The sequence below is a fragment of the Oxyura jamaicensis genome, chromosome 10 (assembly GCF_011077185.1).
Source record: "Oxyura jamaicensis isolate SHBP4307 breed ruddy duck chromosome 10, BPBGC_Ojam_1.0, whole genome shotgun sequence".
Lineage (NCBI taxonomy): Eukaryota > Metazoa > Chordata > Aves > Anseriformes > Anatidae > Oxyura > Oxyura jamaicensis.
In genome coordinates, this window is record NC_048902.1 from 8,370,916 (window position 1) to 8,387,862 (window position 16,947).

Consider the following 16,947-nt stretch of genomic DNA (forward strand, 5'->3'; position numbering starts at 1 on the left):
GACTTCCACCCCCCCCAGAAAATGAGCCAAAATGACCTTCTTAGAACCTGATTTTTTTTTTCCCCTCTATTACTTTTCATTCTCATTCCCATCTGCATTTCTGGGTCCTGGCCAGGGCTAAAGCTGAAGTGACAGAATACCCTAAGACTGGTTATTCTTATTATTTTTGTATTCTTTCCAACCTTGAATTCACAAGTTTGGAAAGAAAAGGCATTCTTGTAAGTTTTCTAACCCATTTCTGCAGACCAAGGCAACTTGAAAAATATCTGACACTAGCTATTTATTGAAATTTGATCTTTGGAACTTCCCAGCACTTTTTGTTTTTCCTCGCGTATCAATAGTAAAATAATACAAATGAGGAAGATTATTAAGAAATACTTGCAGTAACTTAGATCACATCTTAATTGATGTCATTCATTTACCACTTTAATGAAAAAGTCAATAGCAAACTGAGTATTTTGTACAACTGTAAGCTACACAAGGCATGTATTCTATCAAATCTGTAAGCAACTATTCTGAAGCCCATATCTATCTTTTGGATTAACTTGCAGAGTTTCTTTACCTGTTTCAAAATAAACAGTTTTCTGTAACTGCAGAATATAATTTTAAAAGGTTTTTTATATTTATTACCAGTGCCAGGAAGAACAGTTTCTTACTTGTATATAATCACTTAAAAGATGTATTTGCCAAATTGTGAAGAAATTTTTAAGGTTCAATTCTAAATCACGTTACCACAGGAATATTTTTTCACGATTTTATTACATTCTTCAACAAAACTCCTCAGTAGCCTCATTCTTTTCCTCACAGCTTAGGACAATATTTGGTATGGAAAACAGATGCTGAAGTAGATTGAGTTATATCAAATGCAAAATTCAAATCTTCATCGTTATAGCCTATGACAGTCCTTAATGCTGAAATATAATCGTTTGAGATCAAATACTGTTATAATACAAGTGATGATAAAAACCCAAATACCGGAAAGATTCAAAATAAGGAAGGTATTTACCTGTTACCATTCATAAGAATTATGACAAGTACTTTGTATGCAATGAAACACATTATGCAAAAATTAATAGATATTCCAGCATTTTCTCAAAAACAGTATTTTAATTATTCACTCCATTCCTATATTAGAATGTGCTTTAGACAATCAGTATAGGATCACAAAATCATTAAGATTGGAAAAGCCCTCCAAGATCATCAGGTCCATCCCCCTACCACCAATGTCACCCACTACACCATGTCCCTAAGCACCACATCCAGCCTTCCCTTGAACACCCCCAGGGACGGTCCCAATGCCTGACTGCTCTGAGAAGAAATGTTTCCTCATTTCCAACCCGAACCTCCCCTGGCACAACTTGAGGCCATTCCCTCTAGTCCTATCACTGTTTATCTGCGAGAAGAGGCCGACCACTGGCTCCCCACAGCTTCCTTTCAGGAAGAGAAACAGGAGAGCAAATAATTGTAGAGAGCACTAAAGGTCTCCCCTGAGCTTTCTCTTCTCCAGACAAAACAACGCCAGTTCCCTCAGCTGCTCCTCCTAGGACTTGTGCTCCAGGCCCTTCACCAGCTTCATAGAGCATTAAAAAAAATCATATAGAGCGTTAAAAAACTTTATACTTTCAAAACTGAAGACTGACATTTCACTAGAAAAGTGTTTTTTTTTTTTTCCCCACTCACTTCTACAGTTTAATAAATATTTATTTTTTAAAAAATAAGGGACTGCTTTCTTACCATGTCCAAACTAAATACTAATCTTACTGCTCACGCTGAATGTACTTTTAGTCACTTACTTGCCCATAAATTCAATGATATGACAGCCTGCCACTAACATATATAGCAAATAATGTTCTGAACAGTAGGTTCAGATATTCCTTGTGATTTTCAATACCATTCCACTTGTTATTTCAAACTGGGAGAGAAGAAGGCAAAGTAAAGCTGTTTCTTCCAAGAGAGGGAGAATTCTATGCACTGGACATGAAAAGCACCACTTCAGATTAGGGCAGAAAGCTGGAAGGCACTGACACTGTCACCTGGCTGCAAGGGCAAGCAAGCAAGAGAAAGGTGAAATGAGACTACAGTCGGCCCTGCCAGCAGTAGTTTTTCTTGCTGGCTCTGAACATTCGAGATATCAAAGCCAAAAGGAAGAAGGGTGCAGCTGTTGGCAATGGTCTAACACAGCCAATAAACAATTAATCATGTAGATTTTTGCCAAGAAAAACACCACTTTATACTATATTAAATGCAAGAAGCTGTTGTTGCTCAAAGCACAAAAAGTTAGTTGATGTATGGAATACTGAGAGATGCAAGCTGCCTCATGGATGAAACGTCCTAATTCCGTGACAGCTCATGACAGCTTCTTCTAGGCAAATGCATCCACGGCAGCATTATGAAGCCCAAGAATTCCTGTACTGAACGGACTCCAGGTATCCAACAGGTATGAAAGGTCCATAAAAAAATTTGGACCACAGATGCATGGCCTAATTCCATTCCTCTAGCCACACACAAGCCCTCTAAAAATCTTCCCTTCCTCGGGAGAGGGGGAAAGAAAAGAGAACATGAGGCTATATTGGTCCGGGCAGGTTTTACTCGTAGGTGATTTGCACTTTGTTTCTGCTGAGCAACAGAGAAGACAAATGGGCTACTGTAAACAAAGTTTTGGAAATATCTTGTCTAGATTAACTGTAACAGCACCCTGCGCACTGAGTTTTTCAAAGCTTGCACCTGCTACTTCCCTCTAGTATATGCGACTGCAAACGCATCCTCCAGAGCGCTGTTCTCCAGTCTCTCTGTGAAGGCTTCTCTTACAACCTTTGCAACGGATAGAATACACAGCACTGCAACTCTGTCATGAATTTTATTCCCTCAAATTAAAAAAAAAAAAAAAAAAAAAAAAAGACAAGACCTGTAATAGTAATAAATGTTGGCTGGAAAACTATAATCAGATGCCAAAAAAGAGTGCATTTGTAATGAAGCCTATATTAACTCTGTGGGTACAGAAAAAGGAATACTGTTCAGTATTTGATCAAGGTGTAGGTACACTGCATTACTCAGAAGTTAGCAAAGTACTGTGTACCACCAGATCTGAGTCTAGGTCATCCCTTGTGTCGCAGTGTTGGTAACTGATCACTGCTGAGGTTGTAACGGATGTTTGAAAGAGACTGGAGTGCAAATACACAGCAGAGTAAGACCCAAGCTGCGCACCTTTGGCACACAGAGCTCATAGCTGAAAAAATCAGAGCCACATGAAAGCCTTAGCCCAGAGCCTTGAGTAATTAACAACGCCAGGAGAGCTTAAAGCTGAATGCTGAGAACTTTCATTAGCTAAAGTGAAACTAAGTATTAAGATAGCTAAAAACACACTTAGCAACACAATTCAAGCTGACATTTAACATACATGTGAAAGTTCAAGAGGAAAAAAAAGAGATATTAGTCTTATATAACAATTTTGAAAGACCACAGACCCACAGGTATAACTACACCAAACCTCTCTATTAGATTAAATGAAAAAATTGGTCATCTTTACTGCTATCGTTTTCCATTTTGCTTAATTGTATCTTTTGGAAAAGTTACACAAGGAGTTCATAGGACAGCACTGTTCGTTTGTATAAAAAGTTGAAAGCACTGATTCAGAAAGAAAAATGAAAAGCATTTTTCCCATTAATGTTAAACCTGAAGCAATAAAATAATAAAGATGAAAAATTTAATTTTTAATAAAAACCTAAAGGTTAAAAAAACAAAACAGCAAAGTCCAGGCATCACCAAGTCTCTAGACAAGAAAACCTCTTTTAAATGCAGCAGAAAAAGAGGAAAGGTCAGGCACGAAAACATTCCCACATCTCTTTCCTTCAGTAATTTCTTCCGTAAAAAAACCTGGAAGCAGCATACAACTTCGGGAAAACAGCTTGACTTCTTAAAGAAAAACAACCCCACACCCCCAGAAAGCTTTTAAGGAATGAAAACTACAACATCAACTCAGCTGGTGTGCTGCACTAGCTATAAACCTTACATGGCTGCAACAGAACACGAACCAGCACAGCTCTGCTTTTCCAGGCAGCCTCTCGCCACATCCTGGCAGAAGAACAACCTTGCCAGTGTAACAGTGTCCGTACCAGGGGAACGCGCCAGAGCAGTTCGGCACATTGTAAATCAGACCCCACTACAATCTGGACAGACCTATGCCAGAAATCCTTTGCGTTGCAACCCCAGCCAGCCTGACAACCCACACAGCACAGCAAGCTTTAGTCCATCGGGCTGATTTTTTCTTAAAAGGAACGTGGGTGGGCTCCACCAGCCATGCCTTTCTATAAACCCTCACATTTTAACGCTGTCAATCTTCAGACAACAATTGCTTCTCTCCATCACAGGACTGTATTTTCATTTGACCTGATCTCTTAGAAGTTCTTTATTTCATGATATATATCATGATAAAACAGTCAGTTTTCCTCCCTGATAAATAAAGAACACATTTTTCACATATGCAAACAGAAGTTTGTTAATATTCCTCCATTAAATTCCAGCATTCACCTTATACAAATTAACCAAACCCCTGCCTAGTTACCTATTTTGTTCGGTTTTTAGAAGTACCCTTCACTTATTAGAAACATTCATAGACTGCATGGAATTACATGATTTATACCCTAAATGTCCCCTAAAACCATGCTATTTAAATGACAGGAGATAGAGACAAGAGATAGGATAGCAGTTCAAAGAAGGAAGCTAGGATTACCACTGTTCGGAGTACTTCTCAAAGCAAACCAGGATAGACAAGACAGATAAGGAAAAAAAAAAAGAAGAGGAACAAGAAAATGAATCCTCTAAGAGCTACAGGTGGGAGCAAAGCACAGAAGGTCCTTGAAGAGACCTACTCCTCAGTCTGATCAGGCAGCATATGTTGTCCTAGGGCTTTTTAAGCGGGCACTGTTCCAGCCACGTTAGTGGCCTTTGTATGAAAAGCCCAGTGTCTCCTACAGGCTCTGATTCAGCAAAAAAAAAAAAAAAAAAAATAGTCATAACTTGATTCCAGTGCCATCGATGAAACCAAATTGCACACACTGTTTACATCTTCTGCTGAACTGAAAGTAGTATGAATGGTAAGGCAGGGGACAGGAAATCAATAGGATAGAAAACAGCAGTGTAAAAGGAAGGTAAAGCTGTAAGTTTGGTGGAACAAAAGCTGCATTTAAGCAGGCCAAAAACTACACAGAGTGGGAATGTAGGCAGGCCATTGTTACCGCCTTGAAGATAATGGTGAAATGACATGGGGCAGGGACAGCACTGCAGATTTCAGAAGTGTAACAAAGGAAAGACAAATCCTACCTTGTTGAAAGAGCTTTACCAGCTACCTTAATGTAATGTATTTATTAGAGACTGAACTAAAAAAATTAAAAGTTAAAAAAAATGTGAATAGAAGTTAATTTGCTTTCATGTGATAACCACAGTTTTAAAAGCAACAGAACTTTGCTCTAGGAGACAGCTACATCCTTTTCAGCTGGAGACTGATAAATCCCCAAGAGAAGAAAGTCCCAAAAGCAGAGATAAAATAAAGCTGTCACACAGTCTTAGAAATAACTTCATATTTTTAGTATCTTCATTCATAACAAAACTATTTTCCACGTTTCAACGAACACATCACATTTACATGTGAATTCATCTTATTGGTTAAGAACTAATACTACTGTCAGCACTTGCACAATATATGCTTAATTCCAGAACAGAAGAAAATTGCTACAGTATGAAGTATACTTTTATCTCTGAACTTGTTGAAGAACCTACAGGAAAAAAAATCTAGAATATAATTTTATTTTTTATTTTTTAATCTGGCAAGATTAACTGATTAGCACCCACCTGGCCTGGAAAAAAAAGTGTCAGTGCAGTGGCTTTTAACTTTTTTCTTACAGACAAATCAACCAACAAAACCCCTTACTGTACCAAAGCATATTCTACAAGCAGGTACTTAAATCAATTCCTAAAGTCTTAAGAAGCTATTTAAATCTTACCTTCTACATTACGAATATGGACAAAACAAATACATTTAATTTCCTTCAAGTAATAATGAAGAAATTCTATGGCCAGATTACAATAAAATAATATTTCTTTCTAGGCAGCTACCTATTATTCTTAACAAGCTTAAAACAAAATGAGTCAGAGATCAAGAGTAAGTTATCTGAGGTGTCAAGTGCATAAGGTTAAAGGTGAAATTTTATTAGGTCAGAGGTGATATAAATAAAATCTTTTATGTCAAAGAAGAAGGGTCACAGACAAGATGTATATAACCGAAAGACATCACAGATGACAAGTAATAACTTTAAGTAGTACAAGTGTGTTCTCACTACAGATACCTTCACTGATTAAAAAATTGAAAACAGTGATGAATAACTAACCAAATGTATTACAGTGCTTCACTGGACTGCAGTTTTACTGCTACATGATACGCTTGAAATTTGTTTTCATATACTTCAAAACTTACCTAAAGTTACTGAATGCTTTTACTTGTGGAGGAGACAAAGTCTGATATTAACTGTGTGTGCTGAATAAAAAGGTACACAAAGCAGATTGCTCTGAGAAATAAAATAGCTTTTCTACTTTAGAGTAACCAAACCTCTAGCATGCATGTCTTACTTCTGTTCCTTGAAAAGAGAAAACTGGGGTGGGCGTTTGGCCAAGGAAATTTCAGATTACAACAGTACAGTTCAGAATTGTATACTCAGACAATTTAAAACACAGATACAAATTTATATATATATATATATATATATATATTATATATATATATATATATATATATATATAAAAGAATGGAATTATTGTTATGTTGCCAGTATGTCAAATACTACACACCAACTGGATTAAGGATATTTAAAATCTGCTTTCATAATTGTCAGGCTGTTCATTCAGTTAATCCGTTCTCTCCTTTTACTCCTGCACTAAGAACTCATTCAAAAAGTCCCATACACTGAACTTTCATCTTGATCTCAAGCTCACATTGCTGAAAAAGCAGTAGATTTTTTTTTTTCAGTTTTGCTGAAAAGCAGTGGATTTAAGCATATGGTGCTGGACACGACAAAAATCGAGATATTTGTGCCCTCTAGTGGAATTTCTTTTTCACCAACTGGGACAAATGCAGCTGTTATAAGATGATCCCTGTTTCTAGAAGACAGAAGTGTTAAGCTGCCAAATCTAATGTTGCAAACTGTATATAACTACCCTCAGACCAAAGAAAAAGTTCATTTTTTTCCTCCATATTCATCTGAGGCAGTGGCACAGTAAGAACCACTCAGAAGTGGTTAGCTAGATACAAATAAAGACTAGGTAGCTGCATGAAACCTCAGTGTTACAAATTGCCCACTCCTTGGTGCATGCATAGACATGAAAGAATTCTGGGAAACCTCACAGCTTACATTTATTTCTAGGAAACTAGATGCAGTATGAAGGCTCCTCCCTTACGTGCAACTAGATAAACCCAGTACCTAAAACCAAATTCAATACAAAAGAAATTCCACTAGCCACTCTGAAAGAGCAGAAAAACTGAGAAGAAAGTTTATGTACTTTCACTGAAGTTAGGAAGGGGTAGGCAAAATGCCAACTCTGTAGAGTCAACTCCGCAGAAATGGAATCATTTTTCCAGTGATAATTGCCCCTAGGGATTTCAGTACCTCAGTGACTGAACTTTCCAAAGCTTGTTCAAAAAAGAAAAGGTACTTGTGACAGTGATGAGCTGTAAAGAGCGTTAGGAAAATAGTAACAAGAACCATGCAGGAAAGAACGAGAGAGCAAGTATTTTAAAATACTGAGCAGTAACATCTGAATGGTTGGAAACCTACTGCAAAAAGACGCTGCAAGATTCTTTACTTCCTCCTCAAAAGCTACTTGGAAGAGGCAAAAGATAAAGGGAAAGTAATAGCTATGGGATTGTCCAAGATGCTAACAAGTCAGATGTGGCCAAGGTGAGATAACAAATAATAGCATTTGAGTTAAGAGGAGACTTCTATTTGACTGTTCTAGTACCTGGAAGGATCATCCTCATGGGTAAGCTATTTTACAGCTATATTGAAGTGGGTTTTATTTAAAAGCAGTGAAGAATATTTACTATTTGGAAAGGTATAAAATTAATGAAAATAAAGACCACTCATGGAACATAACACATCAGACTTTTATGATGAAAAGATAAATACTGTGATATGAAAAACAGCTTTGGTTTAGTAGCAGAGCAATTAGTCACAGTTTTATACACAGCCTATTTCAAACAGCAATTGACTTAAGTATTTGAATCCACTGTTTCATTCATTTTCATTAGTTTACTATACTCAAAAAGGCACTGTTAAACCCATGCTAACACAAATACCCACAGTTCCATTCCTTCCTAAGAATTTTAGAGACTTTCTTAGGCTACTCAGCTGGATGGCATTATAAAGCCAGAAGGAAAATAAAATAGTAAAAGTTATTACACAACATACCACTTCTTCATCTGAAAGCTCTCGTCCTTGTATACTACTGTTTTCTCTCACAGCTTGTTGGTGTTTTTTCCCTTTAATGTGGCTAAAAAGGTACACTTCCGATGAAATCTGTAATCACAAGGAATTATTAGTGACCATCCCTGCAGGTCTTCAAAAAATGTGTAGATGTAGAGCTTAGTGACGTGGTTTAATGGTGGACTCGGCAGTGCTAGGTTAACTGTGGGACTGGATGATCTTAGGAGGTCTTTTCTAAACTCAATGACCCTATGATTCTATACGATTGTTAACTGTTATTGAAGATCACCTGAAAACACGTTTTTTCTTTATTGCAAGAGAACAATAAACACCCTGTCACCAGTAGCAAGTTAAGGGAGCAAACTATGTTGATTAGGAAAAAATGACGCATTTTTTTCATTTCTGAAGAACTATTTTAGGTTATTTCAGCACACTATTTTCACTGCTGCTTTACTCTTAATGTTCTTAATGAACCCAAACTGTCTAGACTTCTTCACAGCAATTAATTCCTACTCAAAGGCTGGCATAACTGCCTATGTATTAACCCACAGGTTTTGTTTTAACATAAGATGCGATACAAATGCTGCAGCTTAAATGGTGATACCAGCAAAAAAATGGCATAAAGATGCAGCACATAGACAGGATTTCAAAAATCCATAAAAGCAATATAAACAGTGCTTTTTCCTTTTTTTGAAGTGCACAGATGAATCAAAAATACACTAGAACACACACTACTAAGATTCAAACATGGCTCTGTATCTCACCTTTAGAAAAATCACACTGTTCTTCTTGTAAACATACACAAGTAAAGTTCTTCATAATAGATTCCTATATTCTGAGGGATGGGGTATTAACCATGTCTATTTAAAAACATCTAAGGCTTTGTGATCTCTCTGGTGAATAACCCAGGGAACTACTCCGTTTTATTTCATTCATGACCTATGGCCAAACTTTAACAGTTCCAATTATAAAATCTGTTTTAGAATAATTACATCAGTAAATTAAGTAATTGTTGAAAAACAATCAATTAGAAACAAACAAACAAAAAACAAATCAGCACATTCTACTTCATGTAACCATGAGGAATTCCAGCTGATTGTCAATGGAGTGGACTTCCGTATTTTCAGAGTTCAAGCACAGAACTTTATCCCTTAGCCTAGTTTACATAAACATCTTTATTTTAAATTACATAATGATTTGCCAGCCGATTTGCAGTACAGCAAGAGTCTTTAGGAGAAAAACACCTTGGCTTCTCATCTCATTTTGACTTCTCTTGGACTTCATACACTGGGTTTTCACTTGGAAAGGCATGTTAAGTGAATGTACAAGACTCCACTCTGCTGAACCCTGAGTTTCTGTTCCAGCACTACCTTAAGTGATCCTGTGTAATCTTACTTAATGCAGCAATTAAAGAGAAATAATGCTTATATAATTTCCTAGCTAATATGTAAGATTTTGTTCAATAATGCCTGGCCTATGCAAGTCAGTAAAAACAATTACCAACATGAACTGATCTCCCTCCTTCCTACTCAGTGACTGGATATCTGCCTCTTCTTCACTGTACCAGAGGCACAAGAAGAGATACCCAGTTGAGACCAAATGTCTCAAGAGAGGTCTGCCAAGCAAAGTACCCGGTTTCTAAAACTTGCTTTATGTCTAGCTTTTAACCAGCTTCATTTGATGATCCCTAATTTTTGCTTTCCTTAGAAGAGAGAGCTAGCAACTGTGTACTCTCCACACTCCTCTTCCTGTGATTCTACAATTATTTCAAATCTTCCCTAAACCACATAAATTACATACAGAAGAATCCAAGCTAAGATGCACTTTCCCAAGAGCAGAGCAAGGACACAGCACATATGCATTACTCTCATCTGAGAACGAAGCATAATTTGTAGCTCCAAGGCTTAGGCTAGTCTTACAATTCTGAGAGCAGCCACTCTATTCAACTTACCATTACACTGCATAACGAGCACTGTTTTTTTCGTTCATATGGTGTAAGTTTAGGAGCATAATCAGTATTAGCATGTCTTCCACTACTTAATTCAGCTGCTTTCTCTTTTCTTTGTTCAATTTGTTCCATGTGTCTTCTAATACTTTCATCATGCTGAATGCAAAGTAACAAAAGCAAAGAAAAAAAATGGTATGAAGCAAAAGGTATTAAACTGTCCATAGAAACACTCAGAGTTACCAGTTGGGGTTAAGCATTAAGTCATCACACAGAGATTTTAACATTCTGCTGTGATTTAAGATTCAATCAGCACTATTTTTGTTTTATAGGTGATTATCAACTCATAAATTCATAATCTGACAATTTCATCAAATTTCATAGAAATTTACCATCTGTGAAGGTTTTTGTTATATGTAACATCTCAGCTATTCTGTTTTGCTTCTCAATTGAATACTCCAGAAGTGCACCTATCAAGGTGCAGTTTCCTGGATTCTTTCAGGAGGCTCATACACTTAACCCTCAAGAGAATGGAGCAAACTTTTAACTATTATTTAAGATCAGAGACAGGGGCATAAGCCTGTATTTAATGTCAAAACTGCATTTTACAACAGAAGTAAATGTACCTAAGATCATAAGAACAAAATCAGAGGTAATAAAAATATTCAAGTAAAAATATACTTGTACACAAACAATTCCAGAATAAAAATTTAGATAATTTAACAAAACGTGAGACTTCAATATGTAGTTCCACCTCAGAACCTTACAAATATGATTTATCATTTTAGAAGTGTTTACTTTTCTTAAAAAATAGTGGATCATTTCAAATTTTATGATACCTTTGCTCCCCACTGGGAAGTCAACTCAGCTGAATGCCTGACCTACAAGGCCTTATGCCTCTTCCATGAGATCACTGGAGCCCTCCATGGAAGATGCCACACTCTTGATGGCATCAGTTTCAGTACCATTAGACAGGACCTTGCATGACTGACTGGCAAGTCTTCACTGAACAGTTTGAGAGTTTCTACTTACTGATTTCCCTCATGATTTAACTCAAAATTATGTGTACTTTCCAAGGGAAGTCGAAGTTTATTTATTCTCACGTTCAAAGCTCTGAAATTAATGTAATTCAACAGAGCTCAGTCCTGTTCTTTCCAAATTACACAGTGCACATTATACAGCAAGGTCCTGTTTATAAGCAAAAGTATGAATAAAAATCTATTGTAAAGTTATGTAATTTGGGACACGGCATACTGTAACATCTGTACTAAATAAAACATACATACATAAATTATTTTGCCGAAATTCTATATTATTGATTTATTTTTCAACTGTAGTATGTTTTTTACCTTCAGCTGAATCTTCTTCTGCAGTTCTTCCATGGCTTCTTGTTGAGCTGCAGTAAGAGCTGCCAACCTCTCTTCTCGATCTCTAACCAAAAGATAACAAATACAGGGGGAACATTTTAGTAATATAAAACATACATTAATATTGACAAGTTAATGTTTGAAATGGAGAACAAACATCCCAAAAAATGAACCTGAAGGTGGCTCAGTGGAAAAGATAGAGAACAGAGATCACTTTAGTTAACACAGAACACAGATGCTTTATTTTTGATAATTTAATAAAAGCAGGCACTTGAACCTTTGCAGCAGTACCTGTGAACATGCTTTACAGCAACCAAGAACAATGGTAGTTAATGCAAGACTGCAAAATAATCTTGAATGTTGTGCCCTGCCACCATTAATATTCTGCAGCCAATGACCGTTTACAGTGAACCAAATGGGAGGAGTACAATCGCAAATCAAAGAAAAACACGCACCAGGAAGGGCAGTGTATTTTATAAAAATGATGATCACTAAATGTTTGAATATATAAACATACAGAGAAAACTTTGACCAACACCAAGTATCAGGTATCAATAAGATTGATACTTAAATTGATGCTCTAAAGCATTGCATTTCCAAATGTTCTAGATACCTAAGGATAGCAAAACAATTACACGTATATCATACTGTTATCTTCTGTACAAAACTGAAGAGTCGGGAACTGGTTTTGTTCACTGTACCTGTCTGCCCTACATCCCCCTCCCAAAAACTCAATCACACCTCAAACATCAGTTGTCCACTTCTAGGAATCTTCCTTCCCATCAGCAGCAAAGTGCCAACACAAAATATAAAAGCCAGTAGGAAAGACCACAGGGAAGGAAACAAGTTTAACTATATATAAACACTAAGTGAACTCTTCCAAATACCACGGTTGTTGGGGGTGGGTAGGGGGGAAAAGAGATGATAGATGAGAAGCATTGTGTACTTTATGTCTAATCTCCCAAGGAACACAGAAATACTGAACTAGTCTTTGATTTTGCCTTTAAAGAACTCCTGACTCAAACCATGAGCTGAAACAAATCATAACTAACATGATCCAAACCCAAAGCCCATTTTAGTTATTTCTTTCAGTATACATTTTAAAATACTTGTTTAATCCTACAAAATATGACAAATTAATGACATTAATCCAAAGTATGCAATGGTATTTGAAACAAAATTCTCCAGTTTCCATTTATAGAGCATCAATATTATTCCTGCTCAGGCCCTTCTGAAACACATACTTCTTACATGATTAGCTTACATTTTACACTTTTATGATTTCTATCGACAAGAAAAAAAAAATCCGTATTAGGGATTTCAATTCTCTGGAATATAAAATACTCAGAAATTACATCTAAAACCTTACTGGAATCAAGTTAATGTACCATAGGAGCAGAGGAGTTTTAAAGTCAGTTTTCAATACACTAACCCTTTCATATCCATGCTTTAATCACCACCAGATGCACACTTATATAAAGCTTATACTGAACAAACTTTAAGCAGATATTTCAAAAATGACTCACTGAAGCAAGTATCAAATCTTCAGGATAAGAGTCAAATCCCAGCAGAAGGAAAAACAAACAAAAAAACAAACCAAACAAATAATACTTGCTGAGGTTTCACCAAACTATGTTGAAGACAAAGACAGAAGGGACAGTACAGACAGCTTCCTGTCAAGGTCATCTTCTTGCTCAACTTCTGACCCACTGCTCTTCGAATCCTGCTCTAACAGTACTACATCAGAGAAATCTCAGAACTGTTATTAAGGAAACATAAGACTCTGAGGCCACTCTTAGGTACCAGAATCACCGGATTGTAAGGCACCACACACACATCCTTTCCTATTCTTCCCAGAAATTGAAAAAAAAAAAATAAAGGTAAGGAAAAAACTGAGTGCTACAGAGCTCTCACAGCCCAGTGTCACCCCCTTAACCCAACAAACCACATGCTTCATTCTCTGTGCACCTCACGTTCAGCTCAGCTGAAACAGAGAGAAGAGCCCATATGGAAACCCCTTTGTGAACTTCTGATTATGGGCATAAACATAGAGCAAGTAGTTCGTAGGCAGCAGAATTAATGAAGCCTGATTTCCCGGCTTTATGCTTTACAAATGTGGTCTCTGGTGTCTACAGAAAAGGTGAACTCATATTGATGCCAGTAAGTCCAAAAGTTACTGGAGAATGGAGGAAATGGGGAACACAAGAACATTAATCTTGCTTCCTTTGAAAACTAAACTAAAATATGAAAAAGGCAAATCGTTAAAAGGTCTTGTTAGCAATAAAACTAAGATGAAGTAATGTTAACAATATAAAGTATAGCATAGCATGTTACATTGTGCATGTACCTAAGGAATACCAAAATCTATTACAAAATTTATGAATACTCGCTTGATTTCTTCTTTCCAGCCATTCATCAAGAACATCTATTAATGTTACTTTTTAAAATACTACACTTGAAGACTGAAGAAAGCACTGTTGTTAATATAGAGAAGCTGCAGTCTGCCTGAAAGAGTAGCAGCAAAGGACAGGGACCCAACAAAATGATGGCAAAGTTACCTTGCTCTTTCCCGTGCTGCATCTTCCCGTGCTTTTTCTTTCTCTTGCCTCTGCTGCTCAATCCGTGCTTCTTGTTCTTTCCTCTTCATCAGCAGCTCTTCAACTCGGGCCTGCCGTTCTGCTTCCAGGGCTCTTTTGCGCTCCTGGTTGAAGAAAAATAAATTCTAACTTATCTTTTAGAAATAAAACTAAGTGTATTTTAACACTTGCTTATAGAATTCTATCTTATTTTCACAATGGAGTAAGAACTGCAGTTCTATTAGACAAAGGACTAATATGCAAATATAAGTATATTCACAAGTTTGAACATACACTGAAAGCACAGTTGCATGAACTAAGCTACATATTAAGTGGCCATATATTTTGCTCAGACTGAAGACAACTGACTATCCACTAGAAGTCCAACAAATTGATCAATGAAAATATCTGAAAAATATTTTTAACGTTTACAAGGATATATGTGATACAGAAACAAAATATGCTCCCACGGAATATTAATACTTAAATCATGACTACTTAAACAACGATTTAAATATTATCCAAATGTTGTTATAAAATAAAATGGATTTCTGCACTATATTTTTGTTCTATCATTGAATATGCAATTCTCCCACTGCTCAATTTTTACTTTTTCCAGACTGTATAGTTCTGAAATTATACATGGTATTGTAAACCTGACAGAATGACTATATTTGAAACTGCAACAAATGTAAAAATAAAGTACATTTGAAAACTCATACTCTAAGACATTTATGAGTAGACATATTAAGTTGGTTGAGTTATACTGAAAGGAAATATGACTACTCGATTTAGCTGAACAGTCTGGAGAGAGCTGAATATTTTACATGTTTTTCAAATCCTCGTCTTACAGTAAAATTAGTGTTTTGTATGACAGATTAAATAAAAAACAGACACATTGAGCTATTTTAAATATATACTCCTTGCATCATCTCCAGCACTGTAAATACTCAACCCTGTTCCAGCAAAAAGCTGTCTTCCTTCAAGGCAACAGTATGAGGTTTCATTAACAGAAAGCAAAATTTGCTGGAATTATAAATGCTTTTACATGATTAGATGAGGGCCCTGTACTCTTTAAATATTAGCTTTACAAAAATTCAGACATATAAAGGAGAAAACATTAACCTTATATTTCATTTTCATCAAGAAATGAAGAACCACAAAAATAATTTAACTTTTTTGTGTCATGCAAAGCATTTTATGTTAGAAAATGATGCTAACTGCACAGTATTGATCTTCATAGGCAGTACAGCTTGAAAATTGATTACCAAAACTGTGGCTTTCACAGTAACCATACTTTTTCCCAGTGTAAAGTTTCAGTAACAGCATTACATGAATACATTAATTTCCATCTCAATATAACAAATAAGATACAGCACACTTTACAACCATACTATTAAAATAGACAAGAATACAAACTGTTCTATAGGATGCACCCAGTGCATCATAAAAAACAAATGCCATTTGTGCTGGACATTCCTTACAAAGACCTTTAAGGCTGCATTTAAAAATGGACCAGAATGGCTTGCACTTTTTGAATTAGGTACCAGTGTCACTAAACAGAAAAGCATTTAAAATGTGGATGGGAAAAACAAACAAACAAACAAACAAAAACAACAACAACAAATAAACTATAATAGATCCTGTAATTAAAAAATTAAAATAAAGCTGATGGTAGAATGGGTTTAAAGGTGTGAACCTGCAGAATTTGGGGCCAGAAAGTAACAACTAGGTTTTGCTGAATGGATCTGTGAAATACCTGAGGTGGTCAAAGATTATGCTCAGTCAAATCAGCAGAAGCAGGCTAGTCTCCATAGGTACTGAAACTAGAGACGATTTTTAGAACCCTTGTGATTCTAAATGATGCAGTTGTACGTATAGTGAAGTCCCTCACTGTTACAGTACATTTGAAGTAGTTATGTTTACAAGTATTGTATTCTGATGGGGTTTGATTTTTTTTTTTAATAATCAAAATCATACTTACAGCCCAAGAACTCATATGATTCATTTTACTTCACTTATGTGCAAGTATTTGTTCATATTTATACTAACTGCTAAATAAGTTGTTATACCAGGAATGGGTCCAGATCCACAACAGTACAGGAAAAGCTCTCCTGTGAGGATGACAGCAGGGTTAGATACGGCATGCCTTTAAATTTAGGGCTTTGCTTAATTGTTACGCAACGTGTATATGGAAAAAGCATAGCAGGAAGCATTAGCTTAATCCTTGGTATAGCAGAAAGGATACGGGCAGGTAAGTTTGGTGATAAATAGGATTTAGTACTGAAAGCTTGTCTAAAGTGCTTGTTCTGCTTCAGCTACAGTATAGCCTAATGCCTACGTAACCTAAGAAAGGAGCAGAACTGTGGCAGAGATGAGAAAGAATTAGAAACACCCTAAGCCCCATAAACTCCAGAAAAGCTCCATTCTAGAATAAGTAACTACAAAAAACAGTGTCCCTGGGACAAGGGGGTTTTTGGTAAGACATTTGGAAAGGTACGTTTCATCAGTAACAATCAATCCTTGGAAATCCAGGAACTTTTAATAACAGATTCTTGCTCAGGAAAAAAAAATATTCAGTACTTCTG

General features: G+C 36.3%; 1 protein-coding gene across 4 annotated transcripts in view; it reads right to left on the reverse strand.

Annotated features, from left to right (window-relative positions):
* SCAPER (S-phase cyclin A associated protein in the ER) overlaps positions 1 to 16,947 on the reverse strand; it is a 163,784-nt gene that overhangs the window by 97,436 nt on the left and 49,401 nt on the right. For all 4 annotated transcript variants that reach the window (XM_035335866.1, XM_035335865.1, XM_035335867.1 and 1 more), the window contains 4 exons: positions 14,342 to 14,484; positions 11,766 to 11,847; positions 10,423 to 10,575; positions 8,457 to 8,564 (listed from right to left, as the gene is read on the reverse strand). In XM_035335866.1, the coding sequence (XP_035191757.1) occupies positions 8,457 to 8,564; positions 10,423 to 10,575; positions 11,766 to 11,847; positions 14,342 to 14,484 (486 nt within the window). The remainder of the gene's footprint in view (positions 1 to 8,456; positions 8,565 to 10,422; positions 10,576 to 11,765; positions 11,848 to 14,341; positions 14,485 to 16,947) is intronic.